This window comes from Panulirus ornatus, chromosome 14, assembly GCF_036320965.1.
Source record: "Panulirus ornatus isolate Po-2019 chromosome 14, ASM3632096v1, whole genome shotgun sequence".
Classification (NCBI taxonomy): Eukaryota; Metazoa; Arthropoda; class Malacostraca; order Decapoda; family Palinuridae; genus Panulirus; species Panulirus ornatus.
This window is the reverse complement of record NC_092237.1, coordinates 50896517-50912043: the sequence shown is the minus strand read 5'-3', so window position 1 is coordinate 50912043 and position 15527 is coordinate 50896517. Positions and strand designations below refer to the sequence as shown.

The window sequence follows — 15527 nt, the reverse complement described above, 5'->3', positions numbered from 1 at the left end:
TATATATATATATATATATATATATATATATATATATATATTATCCCTGGGGATAGGGGATTAAGAATACTTCCCACGTATTCCTTGCGTGTCGTAAAAGGCGACTAAAAGGGGAGGGAGCGGGGGGCTGGAAATCCTCCCCTCTTTTTTTTTTAATTTTCCAAAAGAAGGAACAGAGTGGGGCCAGGTGAGGGTATTCCAAAAAAGGCCCAGTCCTCTGTTCTTAACGCTACCTCGCTAACGCGGGAAATGGCGAATAGTTTAAAAGAAAGATATATATATATATATATATATATATAGATAGATAGATAGATAGATAGATAGATAGATAGATAGGTAGATAGATAGATAGATAGAAAGATATATAATACAAAGTCATCTGGTTCCTAAGATTTCGGTGTAAGACATTAAGGAAAATAAGTCCGTGATTGGTCGATGATGATTGCATAGTTACCGAGTTGCTTGCTGCCTGTCGTGGGATCGACAAATCCGAGCTAGGAACAAGACTCCGAGAACAGGTAGGGAAATAGAGGGATGGCGATGAATCGCCGACTGTTGTGTAATGGCAAGGCTAATGGGCTTTTACTGTTGGAGAGGTACATGTGGTCTTCCAGCCACAGTAGCTCGTGGACCTGTTCAGTAAGAGGCTTCTTTTCGTACAGCAGTAATGGACGGCAGAGCTCCTTCCATCTCCGTACGTATATACACTTCCTGATCATAGACATATCTCACCATTCGTTTATACGTGGGATTTACCTCCTGAGACGGATGGACCAGACATTAGTCTCCCAGACTAGTGACCCGTCCACTTTCCCTTTTGCCCTTTAATGTTGAATGTGGCCTATCAGATCGCCAAGTCCAAGGTTGAGCATCGTTGCTCTGACAGTTACTCAGTCACCCTGAGCTTGCCCCACCGCTGACCAAGGAGCTCCTGGTACTGCCATAGGATAGAGATGGAGGTGTGGTAAATGGTAAATGGCTGTGTGGGAGATAGTAGCCTTGGGCGTATATATATATATATATATATATATATATAACGACGGAGGCGTCGAACTATTTACATCAAAACTCCCTCTGCTGGTGGTATGCCTGCAACGTCTAAAACATCAAGCTACATACGAAAATCAGAGGCCTTTAGATGCAGCTCTGATAATGTCAAATGTTCCCAGGTGGTGGTCGGTACTGATTTTTTTCCTGTCACCTACGCATTCGATACTCATGCGTGTGTTCTTCCCAGTATGACCAAAACGTATTCAGGAGAGAGAGAGAGAGAGAGAGAGAGAGAGACCTTCCCTTCCCTTCACCTGCTGTGATGGGCGCACTGGCGCAACACGTAGAGGTGGCCCAGCACCTGACGGTCTGGCGCGCTCTCTACATTTGTTAGGCCAAGGTCAGCCCCCCACGGCATGACATCTGGTGACGGGTGGAAGAACCCCCCACCCACTCACTTTGGCGTCACTTCACTTTCGTATCCACCCAAAATTCTAAAATAATTTATAATTTTTACCATCATCACAGCCCAAACCCAGTGCTCGTGAGCATATACGGAAACTTCAGACTGAAAATAACACAGCCCAGTACATCTAGGCTGATGGTTCTCGCCACTCTAACCACTGAGAGGGCTGTCATTGTGATCCAGCCCAGTGGCGATAGATTAGAGAAAATTGTTTGAATAAACTACTGGACATGTACTCTACAAACTGAATTGTTCGCCATACTTATCGCTCTTGAGCAAATACAAGTCACTGCCAGACGGTTTGATTATCACCCTGAGATCAGACTGGAACATGCTGGTCTCTGAAGCCAGACACAAATACTCAGACATTATTGCTCAAGGGATTCAACCTAAATCGTTATATATTCCTTCTCATATAGGCCTCTGTGAGCATGACAAAGCTGATGCTTTTTAAGCCAAACTTGCACTTAGTAAAGGTGATGCTGAAAACAACATTGGATTGTCAATTAGAAGCCTCAAAATGTAATTAGATAGGAACTAACTGACCTCTTTGAAACATGAAGACGAATCCAGATAAGCACAAGTAGAAACATTTTTCATCACAATGAAATGTGTGAAGTATAACATGTATATGGATAAAGAAATAAGATCAGCAGATTACATGATGTAACTGCCAGCTAACGCTAAGCTATAGGTACCACTGGCACTTTGGCCCATCTGGAGATGTTAACCGTGTGAATTGTAAAGTTTGTGGTCAAAGATTTGGACACAAACTAGAACACAATGTCTTAGAATGTGAAAAAAACAGAACCTTTTAGGAATAGATCTAAACCAACCATGCAAGAAATGTCACAACACCTTATTGTTCATAACAAGATACCGGAAATTTTAAGTTTGTATCCAATTTTTTGTATCTAGTCGGTAAAACTTCCAATATGAAACTATGTAATGTATGTAATGAAAAACGTCATGAATTGTAACATCCTATGTAATACCAACCTACTGGGGTGTGACTTAGAGCCTTTGTAACCCCAATAATCCTTTTGCGCAACCGCTCACAGGATGACCATGGGGTTGCACAATAAATTTGCCGGGGTTACCGGCATAAATCAGTCAAACTCCGCACCTCACCCAAACCCCACCTGTTGGCAGGAGATACCGCTATGTATATACTCTTAGCCCCTCGACTGGCCTGAGCTAACCGTGGAGGGCAGGACCGCTGGAGTCGACGTGCCACGAAATGATGACTCGTGCTTCATTTGATTGGCAGTCGGGTTCCTGTGATGTAGACAAAGTGACGCAGTGGAAAGAGGATTTTGGTTTGTCATCATCATGGTGGTACGACCTGAGGATCGTATTTTCATGCTCATGTCGCTCCATCGTGCTCAAGGGCTTAATTAACTTTGTTTTTTTGTTTTTTGGTAATACTCATACTGATATAGTCAGTTCATGCTGCACCATGGGTGACCTCTGACATGATTCTGTGAACTAATGCTCCACCATGGGTGATGACCTGTCATCAGTGAATCTATGTTAAGCGAAAAAAAAAATTATATTACACTGTGTCCGCTTTTTGACACGTACTGGCTAAAGCATACTTTGTGATGTGATATAGATATGATCCACCTTTGTAACTGCGTAAAAAAAAAAAAAAAACCTGGGTAGAAACTGATGAGCATAAAGTATTTACTGGTCTCTGAAGAAACATTTATGAGCTCTGTGATTCTTAAGGTGATGTTCTCTAATGCAGGGATATGATGTTCTCTAATGCAGGGATATGGTGTTCTCTAATGCAGGGATATGATGTTCTCTAATGCGGGGATATGATGTTCTCTAATGCAGGGATATGATGTTCTCTAATGCAGGGATATGATGTTCTCTAATGCAGGGATATGATGTTCTCTAATGCGGGGATATGATGTTCTCTAATGCAGGGATATGGTGTTCTCTAATGCAGGGATATGATGTTCTCTAATGCAGGGATATATACGGCTGCCTTAACCTTCAGATAACGATGACAGGACTGGATCTCCACTTGCCCAACCTCTACCATGCCTTAATTTTCTGAGTGCCTCTATTCCTACTCTTGTTTGTATCATTTTCAGCATTTTAACCTATAGCTTCTTGTCATACATACATATATATATATATATATATATATATATATATATATATATATATATATATATATATATTTATTTATTTATATATATAGATATAGATATATAATCTTTTCGTATAGTTTGGGGGAGGGTTTCTGTGCTGATGAAACAGCCACCACAACGATGATTGTGTGAGTCAGCGCTTCCCATTACCCCCGTCCCTCTCCGAGCAGTTTCACCACTACGACCCTCCCTTTCCAAACAACCGCTCCACTACCCTCCCTTTCCAAGCACGTGCACCTGTACCTCCCCACTCCTAGTACTTGCTCCACTACGACCCTCCCTCCCACAACACCTGCTCCACTACCCCTCCCTATTCCAGCGCTTGCACCAGCACCCTCCTTCTCCCAAAGCTTGCACACCTACGACCCTCCCTCTCCCAACACTTGCACCACTACGACCCTATATCTCTCTCAACACACCACCACATTTCCTTTACCAGCTCTTGCATCAACAACCTTCCCTCTCCTAACACTGGGATCACGAGCAAGACATGTTCAAGCTGTGCTAACAGACACCTTGAGTGTGTCCTTGAGCATGTTCGGTATGGGACCTCAGACTCGATTCTCAGTATTTTAATACCACTTGCCTTCATTTGATCACATCCTGTAAGTCTGAATCAACTAACACCCCAAACCTAACCTGGGGAAGACTTCTACTTGGCATTATTTATGGCAGGTATCAAGATACTGTAGCGTCATGTCCCAACTCTCGTTCCACAAAGTTATACTTTACTAACAGCAAACCTGAACTGGTGGCGAAATCACTCCCTACGTCATGTGTGACAGTCTATGAAGTGTAACCTCACCCGACTTCATACAAAGAGGGAAAAGCAGTAACGGTCTTTGTGGCCCAGACCTTTCCTCGCGAGGGTCACCAGCGTAAGAAGTGAGGTCGGAACTTACGGCTTTTGATCTTAAGCCACATTCGACCACAACGACAGTAGTCCTGTCTTGCCTTCTACTCGTCTCCACCTAGTTGACGAGTGCCAATCGCCTACTCTCGTCTCCTCAGCCAGTCTCCAAGCTGTGCAACTCCCAAAAACTGACTTCGTGACTAGTCTGACCGCCCTCATATACTTAGGCGTCAACGAATACGACAGTCAGCCAGACAGTCAGTTTGCCTCAGATCATGAATGTGATGGTAAGCACCAGAAGTCTTCTCTCAACCATGTGACTCCAGACTCTAGAGGCTCCAAGAGTATTAGTTCACCATCTGGCTCCTGCCTTTTCTCATCCCTAGCAAGGCTCTTTGGTGCTTCATCTTCCATGGCCACTTTCGGTGGGACATCGACCCAGTCCATCTTGAGAAGCAGCTTGAATTTTGCCACGCCCAAGGCGCTCCTGCACCACAGAACGCAAACGGTAACCTCAAAATCTCCAGAGGGGAACAGTTTCAACAAGCTTATCAGCCCACGCCCCACAGCCTGGCTGACCTCACCAGGGTCACCACCAGCGTGATATTTGATGTCAGTGCTTGCTACTTTCGACCTTATCTAGTCACCTGATACCTTTACAGAAATAGTCCTCCCTTCTTCAGGGAATCAGGTACTGGCCTCCTATCGCCCCTCCAGCCATTCTACAAGATTTATAACTCCCATAAGCCTCCCTCGTCTTTTAGTCTGGCCACCTTAATATACCCGGGCATCACCGGAGTGTAGTCAAGTCAGTCAAGCAATCAGGTTGCATCGGCCACAACTGCTCCGTTAACGCGCCTCAAGTTTGGACCTTGTTACTCCACTGGGAGCCCTTTGAGTGCCGATGCCATCAGTAGCAGCCCACTGTATGACTCCTGGCTTTTCTCCTCCCTGGCAGGACTCTGTGGTACTTCATCACCGGCCGCCTTCGGCAGGAATCGAATGGGACTTCGCCTCTGCCTACCTCAGGAAGTTTGAATTACCGCGGAGCTTCTGCAGTACGAAACACGAACGGCAACCACCCTCTAACCCAGAACTCCGGTACGTGCCACATCTCCCTCTTATAAAAGCACCATGAAGAAACAGAAGCCACGCACCTTTCCCATGGACTCCTGCCTCACCAACTGCACCTACGCCAGCAGCGGAGGTCCTGCCAATCCTTTTATCTTACGTCTCACTTCACTTCACCTTATGATAACCCTGCACCTACAGTAGCATCTTGCCCTTGGTTACATCACCTTTGTATAGTGCCCAATAAAGCACTGTGTTCTTACTCATGTTTCCTTACCCCTATTTTTTTTAGTAGTGGTTGATAACTTTGGACGGACAATGGCAAGATAACCGAAACATTCTACCCTTATTCTCTCAGCATATGTACCACAACCCACCCTCTCCTAGCACTTAGGCTGTAACCCTCTCTCTCCTAGGACTTGCCAACTAATCTCCCTTACATTGATTGGTATTAATGGTGTAGTATTTCCAAATGTTTTGATGTGATTTTAGTGCTGGTGCTCTGCCTGAGTTACAGGCACAATAAAATAAACGTCCTGTTCGCGCACTTGGCCTGTCTATGCGCCAACTTTAGACCAGACCAACATAAAAAGTAGCCTATTCTTCTTTGTTTTGTAGGCTAACTTAGCACTTTTTTTTTCTCATTTCATGAAGAAAAGGAAAATTATATCTATTCTTTGCAGACTGTGATGATAACGGGAGGGATTAGCATTTTCTAAGGTGTTGATAGGTTTAACTTGAACTGATCCTGACCTTTTCCTACAGCGATGCAGCACATCCCCACGAGGCTGAACCAAAAGAGCCATTGGTTGTTTTGGAAACTCCAGCCGAGAAACGAGCCCGGCATCACTCCCACTATGTCGTCTATGTCACTACCTTTGTCATGTCTATTGGGTTCTCCATTGTACTGACAGGGGTTTGGCCATATCTACAGCAGGTATGGGGCTTCCATGCTGTTACCCTCTGTCTTAGTATTATCACACTCATGGACGGTAATGCATGTTTTTCCTCATTAACTATTATTAGTGTCTTTTGATTAAGACATTATTTTGTATTTTTTCCCTTTAGGTGTAAGACTTAGAAGATAAACGGGACTTTGATTTTGAGTCGCATTTCTTATATCATTTCCTGAAGCATAGAAATTCCAGTGTGAAATTTGTCATAGCCACAATTAATTCTACGGATGCCCAAAAGTGTGTCTTCACACTAAATTAAGTTTATGTGATGAGTTCATTTCAATACAGTTACCCAGATAACTCTCTCTATAGGATGGTTATGTATCTTTAGCAATTTTTCTTAGTACTTTACTCTTTTTCATGGTCTTCTCACCAAATAAAGCATGTTAGTCAGACCATGTTTATTTGCTTCACCTTTACTTCCATTCAGAGCAAGGTGATGCATGTAGAATCTTTCCTCAATAGTGTTGCTACCATCTATATATCGTTACAAATAGTAGAATCACAAACCTTTGCATTATTTGTTGTTGAGTCTTCATTCTGGTAAGAGTGTTAGACAGGTTTAGAATGTGTAGCACATAACCAGTAGAACTGAGAAATCAGGATGTTCATGGAAGAGCAGAGTTTCATCACCCATATAAATGATTCAGTGAATGTTAATGAAAGAAAAATGTAATTACATGAAGTAGGTACTACTGCAAACACTGTTTAGGAAGACAAAGTGTTGCTCTTGCCCAGTACAGCAACTCCAGCCTCTTTGTCAAGCCTTTTACCTGTTGTTCTTGAACCTTAGCTCAAGAGCAGAAGGTGAAATGCAAGACCTATATATCTTAAGGCATCAACCACACCTGGGCTAGATGCCACCCAGTGCTTCATCTGTGTAATTACCTACCACTACTTTAGTCAACGTTGTACACTTTGGGACTAGAAAAAGGGAAAATTTTTAGTAAGTTTAGTCAGAAACTAGTCTCAACTTGTATATTTGTGTATTGGGAAAATAAGAATACACAGGTTTAAATTTTGCAGTTTGCTATCAGATCCCCTTGGCAATATTTACATTAATTCACAAAAATCTGTAATTCAGCATGTGGGGGTATTTGGGAAACAGAGCCTTTGCTCAACTTTTTAACATTAACTTAGGTTGTACCAGAGGTAGGGAATGGTGTATGGACCAGTAATTGTGATGCACTGCAGAAAAACATTATTTATATTACTTTCAAGAAGATTTACAGGGCAAATCTTCATATATGCAAGGATTTCTTAACAGATTAATTCAGTTCACATAGAATACCTGTGCTTACAAATGCTGAATGATAGAGACAGCCTTCATTAGTGATTTCATCCATGTTTTCGAAATGACTGTCTACACTTGATTGGTACACAAAACTCTTCTATGCTTCCCCAAACCACATCCTCCTTCCTCTCTGGTTCTGGTGATATCCCAACACTCATTTACGCCTTAAACAAATATATGTTAAACATACATGCAGAAGAGAGTATTAAAGTTTTCATACTTATTTGATTATAACAGATGAATGATTAGAGCAACAAAATCACAGTTTGTCTTACCATTTGATGAACAAATGCTATTGGCAAGATCATTGACCCATGCCATTATTTCTTGGTGTAGAAGATACTTAAGCTTTTTTTTTTTCGGAATACTGATAATGATGATTTAAAAACTGACAAAATAATTTTAAATGAGAAGCACAAATTGTAAGTGTGCTTGCTAAGATATTTTTTTATTTATTATACTTTGTCGCTGTCTCCCTCATTAGAGAGGTTGCACAAGGAAACAAACGAAAGAATGGCCCAACCCACCCACATACACATATATATACATACACATCCACACACGCACATATACATACCTATACATTTCAACGTATACATATATATACACACAGACATATACATATATGCACATGTACATAATTCATACTTGCTGCCTTTATTCATTCCCGTTGCCACCTGGCCACACATGAAATGACAACCCCCTCCCCCCACATGCGTGCGAGGTAGCACTAGGAAAAGACAACAAAGGCCACATTCATTCACACTCAGTCTCTAGCTGTCATGTATAACGCACCGAAACCTCTGCTTCCTTTCCACATCCAGGCTCCACAAACCTTTCCAATGTTTACCCCAAACGCTTCACATGCCCTGGTTCAATCCATTGACAGTACGTTGACCCTAGTATACCACATCGTTCCAATTCACTCTGTTCCTTGCACAGCTTTCACCATCCTGCGTGTTCAGGCCCTGATCGCTCAAAATCTTTTTCACTCCATCATTCCACCTCCAATTTCGTCTCCCACTTCTCCTCGTTCCCTTCGCCTCTGACATATTTATCCTCTATGTCAATCTTTCCTCACTCATTCTCTCCATGTGACCAAACCATTTCAAAACACCCTCATCTGCTCACTCAACCACACTTTTTATTACCCTTCCATTACTTACTCGATCAAACCACCTCACACCACATACACATATTGTCCTCAAACATCTTATTTCCAACACACCCACCCTCCTCCGCACAACTCCTTCCATAGCCCATGCCTTGCAACCATATAACATTGCTGGAACCACTATTCCTTCAAACATACCCACTTTTGCTTTACAAGATAACGTTCTCACCTTCCACACATTTTTCAATGCTCCCAGAATTTTCACCCCCTCCCCCGCCCTGTGACTTACTTCCACTCCCATTGTTCCATCTGCTGCCAAATCCACTCCCACGTCTCTAGAATACTTCCTTTCCTCCAGTTTTTCTCCATTCAAACTTACCTCCAAATTTACTTGTCCCTCAACCCTACTGTACCTAATAACCTTGCTCTTATTCACATTTACTCTCAGCTTTCTTCTTTCACACAATTTACCAAACTCAGTCACCAGCTTCTGCAGTTTCTCACCCGAATCAGCCACCAGCACTGTATCATCAGCGACTCACTTCCCAAGCCCTCTCATCCACAACAGACTGCATACTTGGCCCTCTCTCCAAAACTCTTGCATTCACCTCCGTAACAACCCTATCCATAAACCAATTAAACAACCATGGAGACATCATGCACCCCTGCCGCAAACTGACATTCACTGAGAACCAATCACTCTCCTCTCTTTCTTCTCGTACACATGCCTTACATCCTTGATATAAACTTTTCACTGCTTCTAGCAACTTGCTTCCCACGCCATATATTCTTAATACCTTCCACAAAGCATCTCTATCAGCTCTTATCATATGCCTTTTCCAGATCCATAAATGCTACATACAAATCCATTTGCTTTTCCAAGTATTTCTTGCATGCATTCTTCAAAGCAAACACCTAATCCACACATCCTCTACCACTTCTGAAACCACACTGCTCTTCTCCAATCTGATGCTCTGTACATGCTTTCACCCTCTCAGTCAATACCCTCCCATATAATTTCCCAGGAATACTCAACAAACTTGTACCCCTGTAATTTGAGCACTCACTCTTATCCCCTTTGCCTTTGTACAGTGGCACTATGCATGCATTCTGCCAATCCTCAGGCACCTCACCATGAGTCATACATACATTAAATATCCTCACCAACCAGTCAACAACACTGTCACCCCCTTTTTTAATAAATCCCACTGCAATACCATCCAAACCTGCTGCCTTGCCGGCTTTCATCTTCCGCAAAGCTTTTACTACCTCTTCTCTGTTTACCAAATCATTTTCCCTAACCCTCTCACTTTGCACACCACCTCGACCAAAATACCCTATATCTGCCACTCTATCATCAAACACATTCAACAAACCTTCAAAATACTCACTCCATCTCCTTCTCACATCACCACTACTTGTTATTACCTCCCCATTATCTCCCTTCACCAATGTTTCCATTTGTTCTCTTGTCTTACGCTTTTTATTTACTTCCTTCCAAAACATCTTTTTATTCTCCCCAAAATTTAATGACACTCTCTCACCCCAACTCTCATTTGCCCTCTTTCACCTCGTACATTTTTCTCTTGACCTCCTGCCTCTTTCTTTTATGCACCTCTCAGTCATTTGCACTATTTCCCCACAAAAATCGTCCAAATGCCTCTCTCTTCTCTTTCACTAATAATCTTACTTCTTCATCCCACCTCTCACTACCCTCTCTAATCTACCCACCTCCCACACTTCTCATGCCCCAAGCATCTTTTGCGCAAGCCATCACTGCTTCCCTAAGTACATCCCATTCCTCCCCCCACTCCCCTTACATCCTTTGCTCTCACCTTTTTCCATTCTGCACTCAGTCTGTCCTGGTACTTCCTCACACAAGTGTCCTTCCCAAGCTCACTTACTCTCACAACTCTCTTCACCCCAACATTCTCTCTTCTTTTCTGAAAACCTCTACAAATCTTCACCTTTGCCTCCACAAGATAATGATCAGACATCCCTCCAGTTGCACCTCTCAGCACATTAACATCCAAAAGTCTCTCTTTCACGTGCCTATCAATTAACACATTATCCAATAACACTCTCTGGCCATCTCTCCTACTTACATACGTATACTTGTGTATTTCTCTCTTTTTAAATCAGGTATTCCCAATCACCAGTCCTTTTTCAGCACAAATCTACAAGCTCTTCATTTCCATTTACAACGCTGAACACCCCATGTACACCAATTATTCCCTCAACTGCCACATTACTGACCTTTGCATTCAAATCACCCATCACTATAACCTGATCTCTTTGCATCAAAACTACTAACACACTCACTCAGCTGCTCCCAAAACACTTGCCTCTCATGATCTTTCTTTTCTTGCCCATGTGCACCAATAATCATCCATCTCTCTCCATCCATTTTCAGTTTTACCCATATCAATCTAGAGTTTCTTTCTTACACTCTATCACATACTCCTATCACTCCTGTTACAGTAGTGCTACTCCTTCCCTTGCTCTTGTCCTCTCACTAACCCTTGACTTTACTCCCAAAACTTTTCCAAACCACTCTTCCCCTTTACCCTTGAGCTTCGTTTCACTCAAAGCCAAAACATCCAGGTTCCTTTCCTCAAACATACTACCTATCTCTCCTTTTTTCTCATCTTGGTTACATCCACACACATTTAGGCACCCCAATCTGAGCTTTCAAGGAGGATGAGCACTCCTCGCGTGACTCCCTCTGTTTCCCCTTCTAGAAAGTTAAATCATCCCTGGGGATAGGGGAGAAAGAATACTTCCCATGCATCCCTCGCATGTCGTAAAAGGTGACTAAAGGGGACAGGAGCGGGGGGTCTAGAAACCCTCCCCTCCTGATATTTTAATTTTCTAAAAGGGGAAACAGAAGAAGGAATCATGCAGGGAGTGCTCATCCTCTTCGAAGGCTCAGATTGGGGCGCTTGCTAAGATGTTTTACCTTATTAGATGGCACTCCATGAATACCAGGTGCATTACCAGCATAGGAGTTTAGATGTTCCATGCATAGCAGGAGTGCAATACTGGAAGAAATTACACTGCTTGTTACCCTGTTGTGTTGATCCTTTATCCATGGAACATCATTTATTTGAAACGTTATTCATATTTTGATACACAAACTATTTTCCTTGGGATGCTGCCTGAGTAACCATGCACAAACACACAACATGACCTGTATCTTCAACAATATACCTTAACCAGATAGTATTATCACTATATCCACTTTCTTCTGCTAATCACTAACTCGGCTTCATCCCAGTAATATAATAGTCCACAATCGTGCAATAATGCTAGGTAACGAAATATTCAGTGGAAACTAGCTTAGAGGGTGATGAATGGTACTGTAGGCCTGCTGTATGGGCTAGCCTGGTACACATTGGGGTATGGATGAGGCATTCAATGGTAATTAATACCGAACAGAGGGGGCTTTGGGGTGATGTAGAACAAACCTAACACCTCCACGTACCTCCCAATAACACTTGTTCAACCCCATTCCATTCAAGCAGCAACACAAGCCCTCATCACCACCCTTTTCAGAAAGTTTTCATTAAATTTTACTTAGATTATTTTATGCCAGTGTGACATATTTACGGGAATTATTAAGGGGAAGCGGTGTTGTTTCAAGTATTTTCTTACTTAAGAGTTAGATTGGGAAAATTTTGGATTAGGAATTTTACTCCCGTTATAGCATGGGCTTGAGATGCTTGTATAAGAGTGGATGCTAGAGTGACAGATCTCCAGGAATACAATCTTGTATTCATTTTTACACTGTACTACATAAACATAAGATAAGATTATTGCTTTTGTAATGTATATTCTTGAATCAGTTAGTTTATCTTTGTTAGAGGAAGTATCCAGGTGTCATTTGATATGCTTCCACTGGAAAATTCATTGAATTTCAGATACTTCAAACATAGGATTAAGTAACTGTTTTATGTATTATATCGTCATAGATATATTTGCATGTTAAAGATATCTTGATATTTTCTCCATTCTCAATCTAATCACTCATTTCCATTGCTCTTTGTCTAGCTTGATCCTACGGTCTCTAAACAGTTCCTGGGATGGGTGATTGCTGCAAACCCTTTAGGACAGATGCTGGCCTCTCCACTACTAGGCCTTTGGGGCAACAAAGTCGGATCCAACAGGTGAGGAAGGGTGAGAGTTAGATATATATACCACCAGGGAAATATATTACCAATACTATTTGCCTCAGTATTCGGAGGGTTAGTTACAGCTGTGTAGTGAGCCATCACTTCAGTAGTTGTCAAGTTGTGCTTCTCTGATCCACACTTGGCCCTCTGGCCTTCTGTCCAAAAACATACAATCTCTCCTTGTCATACACAACGCTTAACAACACTTAACTCACACAGCTTATTCTTCATAACTAGCTTTTCCTGCGGTAAGCACTCTGGGCTAGCCCTCCCTTTTGGCAAAATGGTAGGAGCAATAAATTGTAGCAGTAGGTAGGAACATTAAAGGCTGGAGCGTTGGGTAGAAACATTAGGTAGAAGTAGTAGGAACATTAGGAAAGAGCTTTAGATGGAAGTAGTCTGTAGGAACATTAGGTAAGAGCCTGTACAGCTAATGCACAAGAGTTGCCCTTGGCTAGTGGTCTGTTAAGGATGAGGCACTAAATGCTAAGAAGCGGCTCTGAAGTTTACTAGTTATGGAGATTCTATTGCTATGGCCACCCCTTTGAGGGAGTTCCAGTTGGGAACAGCCATCAGTGATATAGATTGATAGTGAGAGATGGGGAAAGCAAGGGAGGGAGGAGAGGAAAGAGAGGAGAAAGTGTGGAAAGGGGAGAATAATGATAGGAAAGAGGAAAAAGAGAAGTGCGGAGAGAAAGGGCAGTGCTACACATGGGAAAGTAGGTAACAAGAGGCCTCTAGTCCATGAATAAGTTATTTGTTTGTAACTTAGATTCACTGATTTCTGTTTCTGATCAAAGTAGATGACATAAGGTTAAAACAATAAGAAGGCTGTCTTCCCATCTTCCATTCCCTCCTGTGACAACAGCTAACAGTAACAGAAGATGAGTCATGCATTTTTTTTTCATAAGCTTACATGGAATTTAACATGAAAGAATGAAAGGGAAAATCATAATGTAAAATCTTACTACTTTATCCCAATCCTTAGCTGCATTACACTAAACTCTGATAATTGATTTCAGTCAGTTAGGGTACAGAATGAGAAAAAGGAATTGGTAATATGCATTTTTCCCCTGTATTCATTTATTAGATACCTGAAACGACGAAAAATTTATTTGATAGAAGGTATTTTCAATCTTCGCTTTAACAACACCGGGTGGGACCTTGTTCCAAATGCTCTGCACATCATTTTCCTTAGAAATTTCTTCCCATGTCAGTACTACATCTTATAACTTGAAATATATTTTATTTTTCCTGTGAAGTGTATTGCCATGTATTTGAAAAAGATGCTTATGATTTACATTATTGAGTTCATTCAAAATTTTGAGAACTTTGGTCAGGTCACTATAGAGTCAGTGCTTCTCAAGACAAAAGTGGTAGTCTTTTTAGCCTCTCTTTGTGCAGCAGACTTCTCAGAGCTGGAATCAGAGCTGGAAAATACTTCCCACATGTCTTCTTTGTATTATAGAAGGTGACTAAGAGGGACAGGAGTTGGGGCTAGAAATCATCCTCTCCTGTATTACTTTCCAAAATAAGGAACAAGGGAAGAGGCTGGGTAAGGATTTTTCCTATAAGGCTCATTCATCTGTTTCTGACACTACCTCACCCATGCACAAAACAACATACATGTAGAAAGCGCTACCTTGTGCACATGGGGGGGAGGGGGTTGTTATATCATGTGTGGCGGGGTGGCGATGGGAATGAATAAGGGCAGACAGTAGAGTTGATAGAGATGCTCTGTGGAAGGTATTAAGAATATATGGTGTGGGAGGCAAGTTGTTAGAAGCAGTGAAAAGTTTTTATTGAGGATGTAAGGCATGTGTACGTGTAGGAAGAGAGGAAAGTGATTGGTTCTCAGTGAATGTAGGTTTGCGGCAGGGGTGTGTGATGTCTCCATGGTTGTTTAATTTGTTTATGGATGGGGTTGTTAGGGAGGTGAATGCAAGAGTTTTGGAAAGAGGGGCAAGTATGAAGTCTGTTGGGGATGAGAGAGCTTGGGAAGTGAGTCAGTTGTTGTTCGCTGATGATACAGCGCTGGTGGCTGATTCATGTGAGAAACTGCAGAAGCTGGTGACTGAGTTTGGTAAAGTGTGTGAAAGAAGAAAGTTAAGAGTAAATGTGAATAAGAGCAAGGTCATTAGGTACAGTAGGGTTGAGGGTCAAGTCAATTGGGAGGTGAGTTTGAATGGAGAAAAACTGGAGGAAGTAAAGTGTTTTAGATATCTGGGAGTGGATCTGGCAGCGGATGGAACCATGGAAGCGGAAGTGGATCATAGGGTGGGGGAGGGGGCGAAAATTCTGGGAGCCTTGAAGAATGTGTGGAAGTCGAGAACATTATCTCGGAAAGCAAAAATGGGTATGTTTGAAGGAATAGTGGTTCCAACAATGTTGTATGGTTGCGAGGCGTGGGCTATGGATAGAGTTGTGCGCAGGAGGATGGATGTGC

The 15527-nt window shown here is 42.2% G+C and overlaps 1 protein-coding gene across 3 annotated transcripts in view; it reads left to right on the top strand.

Annotated features, from left to right (window-relative positions):
- The window catches only part of LOC139753402 (major facilitator superfamily domain-containing protein 8-like), a 62654-nt gene that overhangs the window by 29746 nt on the left and 17381 nt on the right, over window positions 1-15527 (top strand). For 2 of the 3 annotated variants that reach the window (XM_071669863.1, XM_071669864.1), the window contains 2 exons: window positions 6311-6482; window positions 12960-13075. In XM_071669863.1, the coding sequence (XP_071525964.1) occupies window positions 6311-6482; window positions 12960-13075 (288 nt within the window). Of the gene's footprint in view, window positions 1-5432; window positions 5576-6310; window positions 6483-12959; window positions 13076-15527 lie in introns of all 3 variants that reach the window. The other variant, XM_071669865.1, reaches the window with a different exon arrangement.